General features: G+C 37.4%; 1 protein-coding gene across 1 annotated transcript in view; it reads left to right on the top strand.

The window, feature by feature from the left end:
• DTWD2 (DTW domain containing 2) overlaps positions 1-20,181 on the top strand; it is a 131,565-nt gene extending 111,384 nt beyond the window's left edge. The window contains exons 5-6 of the mRNA XM_063088001.1: positions 9,387-9,515; positions 19,831-20,181. Of these exons, the coding sequence (XP_062944071.1) occupies positions 9,387-9,515; positions 19,831-20,001 (300 nt within the window). The 3' untranslated portion in view covers positions 20,002-20,181. The remainder of the gene's footprint in view (positions 1-9,386; positions 9,516-19,830) is intronic.
• Positions 20,182-21,462: the final 1,281 nt, after the last annotated feature.

The following is a 21,462-nucleotide window of genomic DNA, read 5'->3' as shown; positions in this document are numbered from 1 at the left end:
GACTTTCTTTTATCACTACAAATTTGTTAACCATTTTTCTTTATCTTTTTCCCCTTCCTGCATCTCTTTCCCATCTGTTCCATTGGTAAAAATGCAGAGTAATTTTAATAATCATATCTAAAACACTTTTAGTCAAGTCTGCTTTAAATAATGTATTCCAAAATCAAATACATTGTTTTATAATGCCCACTTAGCAGCGCCAGCAGTTTGTACGTCCTCTCCTCCTTCCTTCTCCTTCCCCTCTTACCTCCCTTTCCTTCTTCCTCTCCCTTTAATAGTTTTATTTAATTAAAATAGGAGTGAGAAGGCCAAAATGTTGACATTTGATTTTCTGTTGCCTTTCTCATGTCTGACTCTGTCTCAGTCATCAGCTAAACTATTATCTCCATGGAGAAAAGTAGGTATGTGAGGTCTACAAAAAGTTCATGGACAGAGTTTTTACAAGATGGCGGTGGCTGCGGCGGTTGGCGCGGAGTAGCCGAGGTGGAAAAGGCAGCCACTGGGCCTCAGGCAGCCGGGAAACTCGTGGACCTTCCTCTTGCCATCTCTTAAGGGAGGGGTGCAGCTGCTGGCCAGTCGTGGGGGTGACCGCCACTTTGCCCCCGGCAGGAGAGACTGCCTCATTTACAGGCAACAGCTTTGAAGAGTGGAGCAGGAAAAGAACTGTTTCTTAGCTGCAAAAGTGAGTCTCGAAACAGGGAACACAGCGCCAGGGCTGCTGTGGATGCAGACAGGATCCCGGAGGCCGGGGCTGCGCTGAAGGCGGCCAGCTGCCCTATTCAGGATTTGAGGTTTCATGCTGGCATTAAAGAAGATTCCTGGGAGCGCCTGAGCCGCGCCGCAACTGAACAGCCCGAGGCGGCAGCGGCCGAGAATGGGAAAGGCGACAAACCAGAGGCAGAGAGTGAGCACCCGACCTGGCACAGCACTGTGAGTGACCCCTGACCCAGCTCTGTTGGGGGGGTGACGCCCACCCAGCTCCGGCCTGCATCACCGGTTCACTCAGTGCTCCGGAGCTGCCTCCATTTTCCCAGGTGCTGACAGCTCCACCTGGCTTGGCCGTCACTGAGCCCTCCCACTTGCTTGGCCCGGCGCGGGGCTTTCCAGAGCCTGCAGGCTGGCCTCCCCTCCCACTCCCTCTGCGGTTCTCTGGTGGGGCTGGTGGAGTGGGGCGTCCACGGCCGGTGTCGGGAGGGCAAGGAAGTATGGACGAGCCGACTGTCACTCCACCACACCCGGGACTCCGGCCCCCGGTAAACTTCCTGTTACTGGGAGGCAGATACCATCTCTGTGGCCACCAGTTCGGAAAAAAGCCTAACCAATTTCTGGTTGGGAATAGTGTAGTAGGAGAGTTCCCAGGTCCGCTTGAACCTGCCGGAGAGCTGGCTGCAGGTGGGCGCTAGATTCGGTATATGCCGGGGGGATACAAAGGTGAACAAGCCCCGAGAAAGATCTACACAGTGCTACAAAGGCACCCAGAGTGACTGGTCGTCTGTGCCTACCAGAAACCTGGAAGACTTCCTCGGTGAGGTGGTGCCGGGCAGGGTCTTGAAGGCCCAGCTGATAGACGAGGGGTGCAGAAGACACGCCCCAGCCCAGCACAGTGCGAACAGAGTGGGGAGATGTGCGGCCAAGGAGGCGTAGACTCGACAGAAAACAGACACCCTGTCGGGTCGCCACTGCACGATCCAACAGCCTGGCCAGAGCACACGGAACAGGGAAAAGTCCTGCACAGGATGTGAAAGCTGAACAGAGATCAAACACCCTGTGGTACGTGACCCACCAGCCCAGCAGAGTCCAAGCTGACCAGAAAGGTGGCTCCCTGGAGAAGCCCAAGACCCGAGGCAACCAAACACACAAGGCACTAGAGGCCAACCGAGCAGTCACGGAGGGAGCCATACGAAATTGGCAACCACAGCAACATCCTAGTTAGTCATTAGTCTCAAACCGGTGGACTGTGAAACCCCCTGCCACAATGAATAAACACCAAAAAATAGATACCAGAAATACAAAAAATCAAGAAAGTATACCACCAAAAGTTAATAAATCTCAAACTCTAGATCCTATAGAACAAGAAGCCCTTGACATGACTGACAAGGAATTTTGAGTGATAATTCTAAGGAAACTGAATGAGATACAAGAAAACTCAGCTAGACGTCATGATGAAATGAGGAAAAGTATACAGGATCTGAAAGAGGAAATGTACAAAGAAATCAATGTCCTGAAAAAAAATGTAGCAGAACTGGCTGAACTGAAGAAGTTATTCAGCGAAATAAAAAACACAACGGAGAGTTTAACCAGCAGGCTTGTCGAAGTTGAAGAGAGAACCTCTGAACTTGAAGATGGGCTGTTTGAAATAACACAAGCAGACAAGAAGAAAGAAAAAAGAATCAAAGACATTGAAGAAAATCTGAGAGAGATATCAGACAACCTTAAGCGATCAAATATCCGAGTCATGGGTATTCCAGAAGGGGAGGAAAATGGAGATTCCATTGAAAATATATTCAACAAAATAGTGGCAGAAAACTTCCCAGGTATAGGAAAAATCACAGATCTTCAGATGCAGGAAGCTCAATGATCTCCAAACGTATTCAACCCAAAAAGGCCTTCTCCAAGATATGTCATAGTCAAATTGGCAAAACTCAGAGACAAAGAGAGAATCTTAAAAGCTGCAAGAGAGAGGCGTCAAATCACCTATAAGGGAGCCCCAATCAGGCTAACATCAGACTTCTCATCACAAACCCTGAAAGCTAGAAAGGAATGGAATGATATTTTCAAAAAACTGAAAGACAAAGATTGCCAGCCAAGAATACTGTACCCTGCAAGGCTATCCTTCCGAAATGAAGGGCAAATAGTATATTTCTCTGACAAACAATAACTGCGGGAGTTCACTACCACAAGACCACCCTTACAAGAAATCCTCAAGGGAGTACTGGGTTTGGTTCCTGAAAAATAACTACCACTGCCATAAAAACCCAAGAAAAATCAATACCGACGAGTATAATAAAAATGGCATTCATGAAGAGAAAACAGGCAAACAAAAATGCTATCTACAACCTAAGGAACCAACAAACACAGAAACCAAACAGTAAATCAGAAAGCAAGGAACAAAAGACACCTAAGACAACCAAACAACCAATAAAATGCTAGGAATAAATCAACACCTTTCAATAACAACTCTTAATGGAAAAGGCTTAAATTCCCCAATCAAAAGACACAGACTGGCTGACTGGATCAAAAAGGAGGACCCAACTATATGCTGCCTACAAGAGACCCACCTCACCCATAAAGATTCACACAGACTAAGAGTGAAAGGATGGAAAAAGATTTACCATGCAAACAGAAAAGAAAAACGAGCTGGAGTAGCTATTCTTATATCTGACAAAATAGACATTAAACTAAAAACCATAAAAAGAGACAATGAGGGACACTACTTAATGATAAAAGGACTGATCCATCAAGAAGACATAACAGTCATAAATATATATGCACCCAATGTTGGAGCAGCCAGATTTATAAAACAAACTCAGTTAGATCAAAAGAAGGAAATAGACACTAATACCATAATAGCAGGGGACCTGAACACCCCACTGTCAATATTAGACAGATATCTAGGCAAAGAATCAGTAGAGAAACACAATATCTAAACAAGACTCTAGACCAATTGGAATTGGCAGATATCTACAGAACATTCCACCCAACAACTTCAGAATATTCATTCTTCTCATCAGCACATGGATCATTCTCCAGGATAGATCACATATTAGGTCACAAATCAAGTCTCAATAAATTCAAAAAAATTGGAATTATCCCATGTATCTTCTCAGACCACAATGGATTAAAACTAGAAATTAATAACAAACGAAACACTGGAAACTATACAAACACATGGAATTTAAACAGCATTCTACTTAATGACATATGGGTCCAAGAAGAAATCAAGCAGGAAATCAAAAAATTTATTGAAACTAATGAATACAATGATACATCATACCAAAACCTGTGGGATACTGCAAAAGCAGTATTGAGGGGGAAATTTATTGCATTAAACGCTCACTTCAGAAGAATGGAAAGATGGCAAGTGAACAACCTAACACTTCACCTTAAAGAACTAGAAAAACAAGAACAATCCAAACCTAAAGTTGGCAGATGAAAGAAATCATTAAGATCAGAGCAGAACTGAATGAAATAGAAACCCAGAAAACAATACAAAAGATCAATGAATCAAAAAGTTGGTTTTTTGAAAAGATAAATAAAATTGACAATCCATTAGCATGGCTGACCAAAAAAAGAAGAGAGAAGACTCAAATAACAAAAATTAGAAATGAAGAAGGCGATATTACAACTGATTCATCTGAAATACAAGGAATCATTCGAGACTACTATAAACAACTATACGCCAACAAATTTGAAAATCTGGAGGAAATAGATAAATTTCTGGAAACACACAAGCTCCCAAAACTGAACCATGAAGACGTAGAAAAGTTGAACAGACCAATAACAATAAAGGAGATTGAAGCTGTTATCAGAAGGACCTTGAGAGAATTATATTAAGTGAAACAAGTCAGGCACAGAAAGAGAAATACCACATGTTCTCACTTATTGGTGGGAGCGAAAAATTAATATATAAATTCACACACACACACACACACACACACACACACAGACACACACACACACACACAAACCGGGGGGGGGTGACGAAGATATAACAACCACAATTATTTGAAGTTGATACGACAAGCAAACAGAAAGGACATTGTTGGGGGGGAGGGGGTGAAGGAGAAGGGAGGGAGGTTTTGGTGATGGGGAGCAATAATCAGTCACAATGTGTATCGACAAAATAAAATTTAAAAAATAAATAAATAAATAAAAAATAAAATAAAATAAAAAAAATTACATCCCCCCCCACAAAAAAAAAAAAAAACAACAAAAATCCTCATTAAAATACTAGCAAATAGAATACAGGAACACATACGTAAAATTATTCATCACGATCAAGTGGGATTCATCCCAGGGATGCAAGGTTGGTTCAACATACGCAAATCAATAAATGTGATACACCATATTAATAAACTCAAACACAAGGACCATATGATCGTCTCTATAGATGCTGAAAAAGCATTTGATGAAGGTCAGCACTCATTCATGACAAAGACCCTCTATAAGTTAGGTATAGAGGGAAAGTATCTCAACATAATTAAAGCCATATATGCCAAACCCACAGCCAATATCATCCTGAATGGGGAAAAGCTGAAAGCTTTTCCTTTAAGAACAGGAACTCGACAAGGATGCCCACTCTCACCACTCCTATTCATCATAGTGTTGGAAGTACTAGCCAGAGCAATCAGAGAAGAGAAGGAAATAAAGGGCATTCAGATTGGAAAAGATGAAGTCAGACTGTCCGTGTTTGCAGATGACATGATCCTTTATATCGAACAGCCTAAAACCTCTACAAAAAAACTGTTGGAATTGATAAATGATTTCAGCACAGTAGCAGGATACAAAATCAACACACAAAAATCAGTAGCATTTCTTTTCTCCAATAGTGAACATGCAGAACGAGAAATCAAGAAAGCCTGCCCATTTACAATAGCCACCAGAAAAATAAAATACTTAGGAATTGAGTTAACCAAGGAGGTGAAAAATCTCTATAATGAGAACTACAAACCACTGCTGAGAGAAATTAGAGAGGATACAAGAAGATGGAAAGATATCCCATGCTCTTGGATTGGAAGAATCAACATAGTGAAAATGTCCATACTACCCAAAGTGATATACAAATTCAATGCAATCCCCATCAAAATTCCAAAGACATTTTTCTCAGATATGGAAAGAACTATCCAGACATTTATATGGAACAATAAAAGACCAAAGCATAGCCAAAGCAATGCTGAGCAAAAAAAATAAAGCTGGAGGCATAACACTACCTGACTTTAAGCTATACTACAAAGCTATAATAACCAAAACAGTATGGTACTGGCATAAAAACAGACACACTGATCAATGGAATAGAATAGAGAATCCAGAAATCAACCCACACACTTAGTGCCATCTGATCTTTGAGAAGGGCACCAAGCCTATTCACTGGGGAAGGGACTGCCTCTTCAGCAAATGGTGCTGGGATAACTGGATATCCATATGCAGGACAATGAAACTAGATCCATACCTCTCACCGTATACTGAAATCAACTCAAAATGGATTAAGGATTTAAATATACACCCTGAAGCAATTAAACTTCTTAAAGAAAATATAGGAGAAACACTTCAGGAAATAGCCCTGGGCACAGACTTCATGAATATGACCCCAAAAGCACGAGCAACCAAAGGAAAAATAAACAAATGGGATTATATCAAACTAAAAAGCTTCTGCACAGCAAAAGAAACAATTTACAGAGTTAAAAGAGAACCAACAGAATGGGAGAAGATATTTGCAAAATATACATCTGACAAAGGATTAATATCCAGAATATTTAAGGAACTCAAACAACTTTACAAGAAGAAAACAAGCAACCTAATTAAAAAATGGGCAAAAGAGCTAAGTAGGCATCTCTGTAAGGAAGATATACAAATGGCCAACAGACATATGAAAAAATGCTCAACATCACTCAGCATCTGGGAAATGCAAATCAAAACCACATTGAGATACCATCTAACCCCAGTTAGGATGGCTAAAATCCAAAAGACTCTGAACTATAAATGCTGGCGAGGTTGTGGAGAAAAAGGAACTCTCATACATTGTTGGTGGGACCGCAAAATGGTGCAGCCTCTATGGAAAATGGTATGGAGGTTCCTCAAACAACTGCAGATAGATCTGCCATACGACCCAGCTATCCCACTGTTGGGAATATACCCAGAGGAATGGAAATCATCAAGTCGAAGGTATACCTGTTCCCCAATGTTCATCGCAGCTCTCTTTACAATAGCCAAGAGTTGGAACCAGCCCAAATGTCCATCATCACATGAGTGGATACGGAAAATGTGGTACATCTACACAATGGAATACTACTCAGCTATAAAAACGAATGAAATACTGCCATTTGCAACAACATGGATGGACCTCGATTGAATTATATGAAGTGCAACGAGTCAGGCACAGAAAGAGAAATACCACATGTTCTCACTTATTGGTGGGAGCTAAAAATTAATATATAAATTCACACACACTCACACACACAAAAAAACGGAGGTGTGGAAGAAGATATAACAACCACAACTACTTGAAGTTGATACGACAAGAAAACAGAAAGGACATTGTTGGGGTGGAGAGGGGGAGGGAGAAGGGAGGGAGGTTTTGGTGATGGGGAGCAACAGTCAGCTACAATGTGTATCGATAAAATAAAATTAAAAAAAAAAAGTTCATGGTCAATGTTTATTATAAAAAAACTATGTGATGATTTCAAAATATTTTTGCACCAAAATAAGCTCATACTAATTTGTTATAACATGTCTGAATAGGATCTAGTTTGAGTTGCTGAGAAGTATAAAACATCAGTTTGAAAGGAGCCCCTATTAGAGCAACATGAATTCTGTTAAAATTGAAGCACGAACAAACATCAAATTTATGATGAAGCTTGGTTGGAAGAATGGAGAAATCATGGATGCTGTATGAAAAGTTTATGGGCACAGTGCTCCAGAGAAATGAACAGCTTACAGATGGATGACTCCTTTTAAGAAGGGACGAGGTGGTGTTGAGGATGAAGCCTGCAGAGGCAGACCATCTACATCAGTTTGTGAGGAAAAAATTAATCTTTTTGTCCCCTAATCGAAGAGGATCAACAATTAACAGCAGAAACAGTAGCCAATGACATAGACATCTCAAATGGTTCAGCTTAGGAATTCTGACTGAAAAATTAAAGTCGAGCAAACTTTCTGCTTCATGGGTGCCAGAACTGTTGCACCCAGATCAGCTGCAGACAACAGAGATTTCAATGGAAATTTTAAACAATTGGGATCAAGACCATGAAGCATTTCTTTGAAGAATTGTAACAGGAGATGAAACATGTCTTTACCAGTACAATCCTGAAGACAAAGCACAGTCAAAGCCATGGCTACTAAGAGGAGGAAGTGACCCAGTCAAAGTGAAAGTGGACCTGTCAAGAGCAAAGGTCATGGCAACATTTTTTTTAGGATTCTCAAGGCATTTTGCTTGTTGACTTTCTGAAGGGCTAAAGAACAGTAATATCTGCTTATTATAGGAGTGTTCTCAGAAAGTTAGTCAAAGCTTCAGCAGAAAAATGTCCAGGAAAGCTTCACGACCACAACAATGCTCTTGCTCATTCCTCTCATCCAACAAGGGTACTTTTGCAAGAGTTTTGATGGGAAATCATTAGGCATCCACCTTACAGTCCTGATTTGGCTTTTCCTGACTTCTTTTTATTTCCTAATCTTAAAAAAACGTCTTTAAAGGGCACCCCCTTCCCCCCCCTCATTTAATAATGTATAAAAAGAGTACCTTGACATGGTTAAATTCTCAGGACCCTCAGTTCTTTAGGAAAGGACGAATTGGCTGGTATCATCACTTACAAAAGTGTCTTGAACTTGATGGAGCTTATGCTGAGAAATAAGGTTTATATTTTTTTATTATTCCATTTTTCCATGAATTTTTTTATAAATGTCCTTGTATAGTATGCTGCTTCTTGTCTAAAAAGAGAGTATATCTGTAATTTGTGTATGTGTGTGTCTGTATATTTAAATACATCTACACAGACATTTACCTATTAGTTTAAAATGAAACATAATGGAAAGATAAACCATAGAATAAAATAAGTTGTCAAATAATTCTCCAGTGTGATTATACCATTTTAACATCCACTGCAGTGTATTGGAGTTTCATTTGCTCCGCATTTGCCATTTTGTGGTGTTAGTCTTTTTGATTGTCACTACTATAATGAGTGTGAAATGTTATCCCATTGTGGTTTTAATTTGCATTAGATCTTTTAAAAAAATTTATTAATTTGTTTTTCCCTTGTTCGGTCTCTTCCCAACTTCTCTCTCCCTCTCCTACCTCTAGGAGACAACAAATCTATGCATTAGATCTGTTGAGCACTCTTTCAAGTACCTATTTGGCATTCTTGTATCTTCTTTTGTGAAGTGTGTATTCGATCTTTCCCCTTTTGGGATAGGGTTATTAGTCTTTTTCTTTTGGATATATAGGAGTTTGCATATATTCTGGATATAACTTTTTGTCATATATATGTGTAACTGTCCTCTTCTACTATTTAACAATAACAAATAAAGGATATTATGTATAAAAGATATCTACACATTTAATATTTCTAAACTGCTGGCAATTTTGGAAAGAAACTAATAAGTATTTAAAACAGACTTTATAATTTTAAATTTAAAACAAAGATTACACTTAATTGCTTTGTTTTTGGTTTCAGGTGCAGTTGAAAACTAGCGTTTCTAGTCAGTATGTAATTCGGATGCAACCAACTAATAGGTGCCTTTCTACACTGGAGTGTGCAGCTGTTGCGCTTTCCATCTTGGAAAAAAATAATTACATACAAGAGGTATGTCTTTGGAAGGTCTAAAGTTTTAGAAAATAAGAGTTGGTTAGATTTTATCTAGAAAATTTAGACATGCTTAACTTGTTAAATTTGTAACTCAATTGATAAGTAGAATGTATTTGTTATAGAAATTTATGTACTTTTATAACCTTCTCCCTCCTGTCGTGTTTTTCTGTGTTAGTTTAGCATTACAGATTGTATTATTTAAATATTCATACTAAGCTGTGCAAACAGCATTTGTAATATGCTAAATTGCATTTAAGTAACACAACATTAAATAGAGTTTTTTGGCTAGATTTTTCTCTTAGTATTTTCTATTTCTCTTTTTAGTATCTTGTGTTCTCCTATGCTCAACATTTTTCTTTTTAATTAAAAGAGCATTCTACAGAAACTTTTTTTTGCATTAGTGCCTTTATTTGAGAAGTTATACTAACTTCCTGTTTATCTTATTAACCTTGCTTAGAGTGTAAAAAAGATACATTTTTGTTTTAGAGAACTGCCCACAGAATGTGAAAAGGTTATAACTTACAATCGTTTTATTTAATTTCCATGAAAGACTGATGATTTCATATGTATTAGTAATCAGCAAAGAATAATGTTCCAAAGAACTTACTAACATCTCATCTTTTGGAGCATGTAACAAACTTTGCATTCATAGCAAAAGAAAAAATAGCTAGATAGAACTTAAATTATTAAAGTTTTTTAATCATTGAAAAATTCTGATAAATAACAACTCAAGAAGAAAAGTCAGAGGATAACAAGCATACTAAATGAAGTTTATAACTCCCTTTCCAACACACAAACTCACACGCACACGCACACACAGTACTCTTTCCCCCCTGCCTTCTTTCTCACTCTTTCATTATGCACTGTGGTTACCATTATAAGAGTGTGCCTTTGCCATGAAGGAACTTTCAATAATGGGTAAAAGCTTGGTTCAGAGTAACTGGATTAGTTACCAAGATATTAATCCAAAAGAGAGCAAGAAGATCTCAATAGTAAGGATTGCTAAAGAATGCCAGAGGCAAGCACTGAATTGCCTTTTTCCTCTCCCCCATGCTAAACTGTGTAAAATCTCAGAGCTGGAGACTTTTCTTCTTTTGGAAGAAGTAGATTTCATAAGTAGGCTTTTTGGTGGTATATATGTGTGTGAGTAGACTTTGTTTTGGGTCTAGGCAATTTCACTTTCTCTGTTCTCTCTCCTTTGAGAAAAAAGTTCATGAGGGACCCTAGATCCTTACCGTATGTCAGCACGTTCTCAGCCTCTTCTACCTCTCCTCTAGCCTTATAGCTTACTTCCATGTACTCAGCCATCAACATAGCACTTTATGTACCCCTATAGTTGTCTTTCTGTTTTGTTTGTTCACCATCATCCCTGTATGTTTGAGAGCAGATATATGCTCTTTATGGGTATCTTTAAAAAAAGATGAAACCCAATGCTGTTGTTTAAACTTGCTTTTGTACAGTTTCTGTATTTTCCTTTTTGCTGATGTAAGATTCTAGGATCTGACAACATCAGACTAAGGACCCATTAAAAGTTCAGATCTTGAGGGAAAAATATAATGTTCTTTGGCTATGGATTTAAAACTTGCTTCTCTCTCCTTATTTTGGGTTTTGCAGAGAATCCTCTGTGGATTTTTGTCTCTTATTCCCACAGTTAAAACTGGATCTTTATTGCAATCCTAAATGGAAGCCTTAATGTTGGTAACAGTGGTGGTTACAGTAACAGTAATTGTAGCATGTTACTGTTAGGGCTAGGGACAGGGTTTGTCCTCCTGCTATTAATGCTGTTACTGTTCCCCTTCTCTCCGGTTTTATAATACACATTATTCTGGTATTCATTAATTTACCATCATAGCAGGAAACCTACTAGCCAAGAATATTTCATGTTCTATTTTACAAATACTCTATATAATACAGGTATCTAGAATGAATTCTTTCAAAGTTGACTGAGAAGGAACTTATTCAAAAAAATAATATAACATTAAATATTTAGGACAATTTTCTTGATATTTTTTAGGGTTTCTTCTCCATCGGCATATTTTTATTTTCATCCTTTCACTACTTTTATTGCTTTATATAACCAAAAGCATTCGTTGATGACATATAAAGCTAAAAGCTGACATCATTGATTCTTGCTAAATTAGATGTGCTTTGTGGTATGGTATCTTTAAAAAAAAAAACAAAAAAAAGGAATCCCTATTGTGACAATACGAGACTTGCACAAAATCTTTTGTTGTGAGTAGTACCTAACAACAGGCAAAGTTGAAGGTACAGAATGGTGACAGAACCTAGCATCTCTTTAGATTTTGTTATTATTGTCTATAAATCACATTGGATATAAAATCTCCAAATAACAGTGAGGTTCTAGAGTCCTCATTCCGCTTGCTTTGGTCACCAGGAGTAATCATACTCTAGTGGCCAGGAGTAGCAAAAGGATGTTTGACAATCAATTGGCCTGTGATTTGGGAGGTGCTGATAAGATGGTTGGTGGGAGCATGAACAGAAGAAATGCATAATGAAAGCTCTCAAGTTGCTTATTATTACAGATAGCAAAAATTGGCCCCCCAACTTACAGTAAAGCTGCTTTCTTAGTGGGGGAACCTTATGTCCAGCCTGTTCAAATCTAGTTGCAATAAAAACGTATTGTGTTTCTATGTGAAACACAGTTACAGTCTGTTCTAGACATAGGTGTTTTCTTGACATATATTTTTTCCCCAGTAACCTTTTTTTTTTTTTTTTTTGGGCGGTGAGCCACTATAGGTATCCAAACTTGTGACCTTGGTGTTATAAGGCTGTGCTCTAACCAACTGAGCAAACCAGCCGGCCCCTAGTAACATTTTATGAGGGGCAATTGTAGTAAAAATTTAAAATTGATGGAGGAGAGTAGTAAATTTTCAGTTGGCTTCATTCTATAGAGATCGGGCTCTTCAAAATAAAGAACTTGGCATAGAATAGCTTTGTTAGTCTGTTGGTTCATCCACATCTTTTATTCTAGAGCAGTTTTTCAAGCACTTGGAGATATGATATGAAAGCATAGCTACCTGGAAGTGGTATGATACGGGCTTTGAAGTAGGTTTGAATTACAGTTTCATCACTTATTATCATCACTTTTTGCCAGTGTGCAGTTCACATAATCTCTTTGTGCTTGTTTCCTTATCTGTGATATACAAAAAAATGGTTACCTCATACTATTGTGAGAATTGAGTGAGATAATATGGGCTAATTGCCACAACTGTCAACACAGGCACTCAAGAAGACTTCATCTTTTTGCCCTTCCTTGCCTTTCTGATTTTTGCCTATAGGTTGACAAAGGGAATTTTGAACTAAAAGTTGGTAGCTGTTACTCAGCTACTATAAGGTAGAAGTGACAAAGCTTTGTGTCATAGCCGAAGTGGCTTAGCTCTATGCAACACCAGTGGCTGGTAATAATGGTCCCTTGAAAACTGTTACTTTGTATATACAAACAAAAGGATTTACAAAACACTGATTTTCTGCCAACTAGGAGGAAAAATAGGATTAAAAAATAATATGAATCTTTCCATGAACTTTTTGAAGACCCTTTGTAAACATTTAAAAACTAATTTGTTTTATAAGTAGAGGATTTTCTTTGTTTCTCTGAATCAGTCTTTCTCTCACATAGCTTCACATAGCCTCAAATATAATGTTCTTTATTTCTATAGAAACATTATCATTTGTTGAGTATCAAATAGCTCTGAACAATATTATTGTAGAAAGCCTCTTAGGTATGTTCTATATTCCTGACCAGTCTCCACTGAGTGGTCCTACACCGATTGGAGTGCAGATCAGCTGTCCATGCTATGCCCCAGTGTTTCCCCGGTGGGCCTGTCTCCCCCACCACCCATGCTCCAAACACTTCCCATGGGACAGGCCATGTGCCAGTCCCTTGCAATGACTCACTGGTCTCTGAGTGGCTCCTTTTTTGTCAGTTGTTGTGGCTCCTTGCTCCTATTTGGGTCCATGGGAACCCGGTTAGTGCCGCTTCCAAGCAACTTCAAAATTCAGCAGTGAATTTTGCTAGATCTTGCTCCATGTGCTCACCAGCTCCAGGCTTGAAGTGGCCGGGATTCGAAATGGTAGAAATGATCCTTTCTTTCTCTCATCGTGGCTTCTCCCACTTTCATGAACTCTGCAGGCATCTCCTCCTCTTCCCCAGAGCTCCAGTGGCTCCAGCTTGACTGTAGTTGCTTTTTAAAAGTTATAAATTGGTTGATTTGTGGGAGTGAGTGATGCTGGCAACTGTCTATTTCGCCATCTTGACCAGAAACTGTACCATACAAATTTTAAGATTTTTTTTCTGTGAAGAATGTCTTTGGTATTTTGATAGGGATTGGATTGAATGAGTAGATTGCTTTGGGTAATATAGACATTTTGATGATAATTCTTCCACCCAAGAACATGGAATATCTTTCCACTTACTTGTGTCCTCTTCAATTTTTTTCACCAATGTTTTATAGTTTTTATTGTAGAGGTATTTCATCTCCTTGGTTAAATTTATTCCTAGGTATTTCATTTTTTGGGTAGCTATTGTGAATGGGATTACTTTCTTGATTTCTTCTTCACCTATTTCATTATTGGTATATAGGAAAGCTGTTGATTTTTGTGTGTTGATTTTGTATCCTGGTACTTTACTGAATTAGATCTAGTAATTTACATTATTAGATCTAGTAATTTCTTGGTGGAGTCTTTAGGATTTCTATGTATCTGATCATATCCTCTGCAGTAGGGATAGTTTTACTTCCTCCTTTCTAATTTTGATGTCTTTTATTGCTTTCTCTTGCCTTATTGTGCTGGCTAAAATTTCCAGTACTTTGTTGAGTAAGAATGGGGAAAGTGGGCATCCTTGTCTTGTTCTAGCTCTCAGAGAGAAAGCTTCCAGTTTTTGTCCATTCAGTATGATATCATCTGTGGATTTGTTGTAGGTGGCCTTTATTGTGTTCAGGTACATTTGCTCGGAACCTAATTTGTTGAGTGTTTTTTTTTTTTTTTTTGTCTTTTTCGTGACCAGCACTCAGCCAGTGAGTGCACCGGCCATTCCTATATAGGATCCGAACCCGTGGCGGGAGCGTCGCTGCACTCCCAGTGCCGCACTCTCCCGAGTACGCCACGGGCTCGGCCCCAGTGTTTTCATTATGAAGGGTATTGGAGTTTATCAGATTCCTTTTCTGCATCTATTGAAATGATCATATAGTTTTTTTCCTTCATTCTGTTGATGTGATGTATCTTGTTTATTGATTTGTGTTTGTTGAACCATCCTTGCATCCCTGGGATGAATCCCCCTTGATCATGGTGGATGATCTTTTTAATTTGTTGTTGGATAATGTTTGCTAGTATTTTATTGAGGATCTTCACATCTGTGTCCATTTGGGATATTGGTTATAGTTTTCTTTGTTTGTTGTGTCTTTTTACTGTTTTGGTATGTGGTTAATGTTGGCCTTATAGAATGAGGCTGGAAGTATCCCTTCCTCTTCAATTTTTTTGGAAGAAGTTGAGAAGAATTGTTATTAGTTCTTTAAATGTTTGGTAGAATTTGGCACCTAAGTCAACTGTTTCTGGGGTTTTCTTTGTTGTGAGATTTTTTTATTATTGCTTCAATCTCATTACATGTTGTCTGTCTGTTTAGGTTTTCTAGTTCTTAATGGTTCAACCTTGGTAAGTTGTATGTGTCCAGGAATTTATCTATTTCTTTTAGGTTTTCCAGTTTGTTTGCATGTAGTTCTTTGTAGTAGTCTCTTATGATCCTTTATATTTCTGTGGTATTGGTTATAATGTCTCCTTTTTCATTTCTGATTGTATTTATTTGAATCATCTCTCTTTATTTTTGTTAGTTTAGCTAAAGGTTTATCAATTTTGTTTATCATTTCAAAAAACCAGCTGTTTATTTCATCATCTTTTGTATATTTTTAAAATCTCTAATTTATTTATTTCTGCTCTAATCTATATTATTTTTCTCCTTGTACTGTTTGTTTTTTTCTTGTTTTTCCAGCTTCTTGAGGTGTAACACTAGATTATTTATTTTAAGTCTTTCTTCTTTTTTGATGTAAGCATTTTTTACTATAAACGTCCCTCTCAGAACTGCTTTTACTGTATCCCATAGGTTCTGGAATGTGTTTTCATTTTCATTTGTCACCTGGAATTTTTAAATTTCCTTTTTGATTTCTTCTTTGACCTATTCATTGTTTAGGAGTACGTTGTTTAATTTCTGGGTATTTGCTTGGTTTTTAGTGTTCCTTTCATTTTTGATTTGTAGTTTTATTCCATTGTGGTTGGGCAAGGCAGTTGATATGATTTCTGTTTTTAAAAATTTGTTGAGACTTGTTGTGTGACCTAACCTATGGTCTATTCTAGGGAATGTTCCATGTGTTGCTGAGATGAATGTGTTTCCTGCAGCTGTTGGATGAAATGTTCTGTAAATGTTTGTTAGGTCCAGTTGGCCTTGACTAGAGATTAATTCTGATGTTTCCTGGTTAATTTCCCTTCTGGATGATCTGTTCTTTGCTGAAATGGGGTATTAAAGTTCCCAAGTATATTGTATTGGAGTCCATTTCTCCCATTAGGTCTAATAGTAATTGCTTTTTGTAACTGGGTGCTCTGTAGTTGGGTTCGTATATATTTCAAACTGTTATATCCTCTTGTTGAATTTGTTCTTTTATCATTATATAATGACCTTTCTTACCTATTTTTTTTTTTTTTACTTGTCTTGGCTTAAAGTCTATTATATCTGATATAGTTTAGCTACTTCTGCTCTTTTTTGGTTTCCATTTGTATGAAATATCTTTTTCCATACCTTCACTTTCAGTCAGTGTGTGTCTTTATATGAGGAGTAAATTTCTTGTAGGCAGCATATTGTTGGATCTTACTTTATAATCCATTAAACCATTCTGTGTCTTTTAATTGGGGCATTTAATCCATTTATATTTAGAGTTATTATTGATATGTAGGCACTTGTTACTGCCATCTTGTTCCCTTTTTTCTGGTTATTTTGTTGACCCCTTTTTCCTTTATTCTAATCTTACTGTCTTTTTTTGTGAGCAAGTTTTTTTTTCTAGCAGTGTATTTTGATTTCTCATGTTTATTTTTGGTATGTCTCTTGTACATTTTTGTGTTCTAGTTACCATGAGGCTTAAAAAATTTTTTATATGCATAACAGATTATTTTAAACTAATAACAACCTAACATTGGTATCTAAGAAAAAGAAAAAAAACAAAGCCAACTCTGTACTTTGGTATTATTCTCCCCCCACTGCTTTTTGGCAATTTGTTGTTTGAAGTTACATTTTTAAATATTGCCTATCTCTTATATGGTTGTTGTATATGTTAGTGTCTTGTTAGATTTATCCTTTAGTCTTTATACTGAGGGTGTAAGTGGTTTATTGACCACCCTTATGACATTGGAGTATTCTGAAGTTATCTGTGAATTTACTTTACTAGTTATGTACCTTCAAATGTGTTGTTATTGCTCCTTAGCGTTGTCATCTTTCAGATCGAAGAACTCCTTTCAGCATTTCTTTTAAGGCAGGTCTAGTGTTGATGAATTCCCTTAGCTTTTGTTTGTCTGGGAAAGACTTTATTTCTTCTTCATATTTGAAGGTTAGTTTTGTTGGATAGAGAATTCTTGGCTGACAGTCTTTTTCCTTCAAACCCTGAATATATCATCCCATTCTCTTTTGGCCTGTGGGGTTTCTACTGAGAAATCTCCTGAGAGACATATTGAGAATCCATTGTATGTTGTGTGTCTCTTTTCTCTTGCTGCTTTCAGTATTATTCCTTTGCCTTTGATTTTTGATAATTTGATTGTGATGTGCCTTGGAGCATTCCTCCTTGGATTGAATTTGATTAATGACCTCTGAGCTTCCTGTAGCTGGATATTGTCATCTTTCTCCATACTTGGGAAATTTTCAGCCATTATGACCTTGAATGTACTTTCTACATCTCTTCCTTTTTCCTCTCCTTTGGGTATGTCAGTTATGCAGAGGTTATTTCAGTTGAGGGAGTCCCATATTTGCAGTATTTCTGTTTCATTTTTTCTTTTTGCTCCTCTCATTTGATCATTTCATATGTTTTATCTTTGAGCTCACTAATTCTCTCTGTTTGATTAAGTCTGCTGTTGGAGCTTTCTATGGAGTTTTTTAGTTTAGTTAATATTATTCTTTACTTCTAGAATTTCTGTTTGGTTTCATATATTGATTCAATTCTTTTGTCAAGTTTCCCATTCTACTCCTGGATTGTTTTCCAGATATCATTTAATTTTCTATCTGTATTTTTTTGTGACTCCCTGAATATCCTTAAGAGGATTATTCTGAATTCTCTGTCAGATGTTTAATAAGTCTGCTGTTCCTCTGGGTCCATTGTTGGTGTCATATGTCTTTGTTCTTTCTTGATGTTTTTGTCTTTACATTGATACCGGGGCATTTGAGGAGACTGCTCACTCTTCTAGGTTTTATAAGTGTTCTTCGGTGGTGTTAGATCTTTACTGGTTATGATCAGAGCTTTGTATCTGATCTGTGGTTTTGGTTAATTCCAGAACTGTGGGGACTTCCTGTGGGGACCAACACTTGAGCCCTGCGGTTGAGCTAAATTGCTGTTTTGTTGCTGATTCTGTAGGGAATGCTTTTTGTGCAGACTGGATTTTAATTGTTGGCCTTTTGGTCATTTCTGGGTCTTGTGTGATCAGATACACCTGGGCTGTCTGGAGATTTTTCCCTGGGACTAAGTCTTCCCCTGCAGTTGCATCCCCTTAGCTCTGTCACCCTGTCCAGTGTCCACTGAGAGGGCCTGTGCCAATTGGAAGGCAAATCAGCTGCCCACACTGCATCCCAGTGTTCTTCCAGCTGGCCAGCCTCCCTCCTACACTCCAAATGCTTCCCTTGTGGTGTGCTGTGCGTAGGTCCCTCATGATGACTCACTGGCTTCAGGGTGGTTCCTTTGGTTGGCTGCCACACTCACTCCTATATGGGTCCATGGGACCCTGTCAGTGTTCTTGCTGGCCTGGGGACTGGTAGGGTAAATTCTGAGGCCATTTTCTCCCCTGCGGACTCCAGGACATTTCAGCCAAAAGGCTCAGCTATGGCTTTTGCTGGCTCCTGCTCCGTGTGCTGCTGCTTCTTCCTGCCTCTCACAGGGCTGGCCCTAAAGCAGTGGGGACTTGAAACAGTTGGAGTGGTTTCTTTTTCCTCTTGCAGTGGCTTCTCCTACCTTCACAAACTCTGTGGGTCTCTCCTCCTCTGCGCCGGAGTTCCAGTGATCCCAGATTGGCAGTCTTTGCTTTCTAATAGTTGTAATTTGGTCAGCTGTGGGGGAGAGTGACTGTGGGTACTGTCTATTCTGCTGTCTTGATGATGTTACCCTCTGCTAATATTTTTTAAAAGGGTTAGATCAGGGGTCTCAGGCCCAAGGAAAGAATTTGACCCAAAGTGTGTTTAAAGCACTGGCATAATGTTTTTTTTTGGGGGGGGGGGGGTTAATAATTTTTAAATTTGAAAAACTTTAGGTAGGGCACGTACTTCAGTTGTATTACAGCCTCCATTATTCTGTGTTAGTTTATAGGTACATCCAGTTAACATGTTTATGTTACATGCCTGGCCCTATAGGTATTTGAATTTAGGCAGATACATATGTAGTTAGAATGATTTGAGATGCACCAAAACATGGGTATCTAAATTGTATGTGGTCCATGAACTAGGTGTGAGAGAAGTTAGTAAACCACTTACTTGTTGCTACCATCATCTAATTATTATCATGTGTCAGTAAGCTTGCATCAGTTTATGACTGAAACTGCATTAACTGGGCTGGCCAGTTAGCTCAATTGGTTAGAGCGTGGTGCTGATAACACCAAGGTCTTGTGTTTGAGCCGCCAAACCAAACCAAACCAAACCAAACAAAAATGAAACCGAATTAACTAATTTTATGTGCTTATTTTTGTATCTAAAGGTCTCTTTTAGTCTTTCTGTTACATTAAATTATTTGTTAGATTAAATTATTATAATGGCAACAATTTTTTTATTGTATTTGTATAAATTAATATGTAAAACTAAGGTTAGACTTTATTACCTATATGGAAAATCAGTGTTTGTGGTTTTTTTTTTTTTTTAGAATTCCTTAGTGGTATGCGAGGTATGAATATAAAGGTATCATATAGAAATAATTATATATTTATTAGAATGTCTATTGCCTTTCATAGTTAAAAGTTAATAATAAGAAAAAAAGGAAACATAATCATCTCTGTTTCTGAAGGAAAAATGTAGGTAGTCATGATTTGTCACAGATACTTTTTTAGTATCTTTTTTTTCTCTTAATAGACTTTGCTTCGCCCTCTTCAAGCTTTATGCTCTTTCCAGCTCCAGCATGGTGCTCGAGTTCGCCTCAGCAAGGAACACCTTCTGAAAAATGGATTATATCCTAAGCCAATGCCAAAGAACAAACGCAAACTCAGGAAAATGGAACTGTTAATGAATAGTGTTAAAATTTAGTACAGTTATTCTTATGGTTCTAGTTTACCTGTCTTCAGCTGACAGTACCAAGTTAAGTTTTCATACAGCTTAGGTCTGTGGGTTTTCGACTCTTTAAAGTAGAATGAGAGTTGTATATTAATCTTGCCAGAAGAAGAAGAAAGTAAACCAAATAGCCATAAAAGCAATGAAAAAATTTCACTGACTCAGCAAAAAGCAATATTTCATACTGTATTTGTTTTAAAAAATGTGCCTGTAATATATTTTTTAAAATCTATAATTTAAAATGATTAGTTATTGAGCTGGGTTAGAAATTCTTGTTTATAAAATGGAAGGAAATTGTTGTGCCTGATTGGAACGGTATTGTTTCCATTAATCTTTATGGATAATTAGGTATAGACCAATAACAGAGGATACCTGTATCGATCTGCTATCTTGTACATAAATTTTATAGTTTGAAATAAGTAACAAAAGAAAATAATGATAATCAAGTAGTTTAGATTGATCTTATTCATTTCATAAAATAATATAAAGGAATGAGGAAACTTATTCTTTAGAGGCTAAACTTGAACTCAGCTAATGTAATTTAAGTGTTTTATTAATTGCCCTTATTTTTAAATAAAAAGTTAAATAGCCTGTAACTTGAAATAGCACACATTTTCATTTGCAGTTACTCTGGATAAGTTTTGATTTTCTGGATGAATTTTTATTTTTCATTCATTGAAGAAGTTTATTGACTGTGGTAAAGTGATTTTATTGAAGTGCTCATATGGAAATTACTGAAGTAGAATATAACACAACTGTTATTTTGAGAACTGTAACTATTAGGGCTATTTAAATCCTTTTTTTTTTTTTTTTTTTTAAATGGGCAAAATCTTTCAATTTAAGAGAACAAAAATAAAATACCCCTTGCCCTGTTGGGAAAATATTTACTAAGATTTTGTATAGAATAAGAGACATGTATCTAATATGTATTTATATCCAACTTAAATGTACTACAGTTTTGTACACATTTTGGCAAGAAGAGAGGAGTTTGTTTTGGTCTTTGTTTATGACTTCTAGAGTTTCCTGTACTCAGTGTTAAGTTGTAAGGAAAAATTAAACATGCAGTTTAAAGGTAAGCTTGGTAAATATTTGTGTGTGTGGAACATGAACATACACCAATGGTTGTTTCTGACAGTTTTCATGCTCACTTGTTTGTTTATTGTTGACCTGAATTAGTCTTTATTAAAAACTGTAATGCTGGTCACAATTAGAATGCTAATGAATGTTTGGGGAAATGATACAGAAAATGTTTTAAAATATTAAACAAAAGTTAGATTTCTACCTTCTATTGTTGACTTATTTTTGGATTTAAAAACAAGTTAGCTCATTTATAATCTAAAACACCTAATATTTAATGATTATTTGGTTTAATAGAGAACAAGTATATGTTATCATGTATGATAGTTTCTTAACAAATGAGTTAAAATCATCTTGCAG

Source organism: Cynocephalus volans, chromosome 2, assembly GCF_027409185.1.
Source record: "Cynocephalus volans isolate mCynVol1 chromosome 2, mCynVol1.pri, whole genome shotgun sequence".
NCBI lineage: Eukaryota > Metazoa > Chordata > Mammalia > Dermoptera > Cynocephalidae > Cynocephalus > Cynocephalus volans.
Note: the sequence above shows the minus strand (reverse complement) of the source record. Positions and strands in the feature narration are given on the sequence as shown.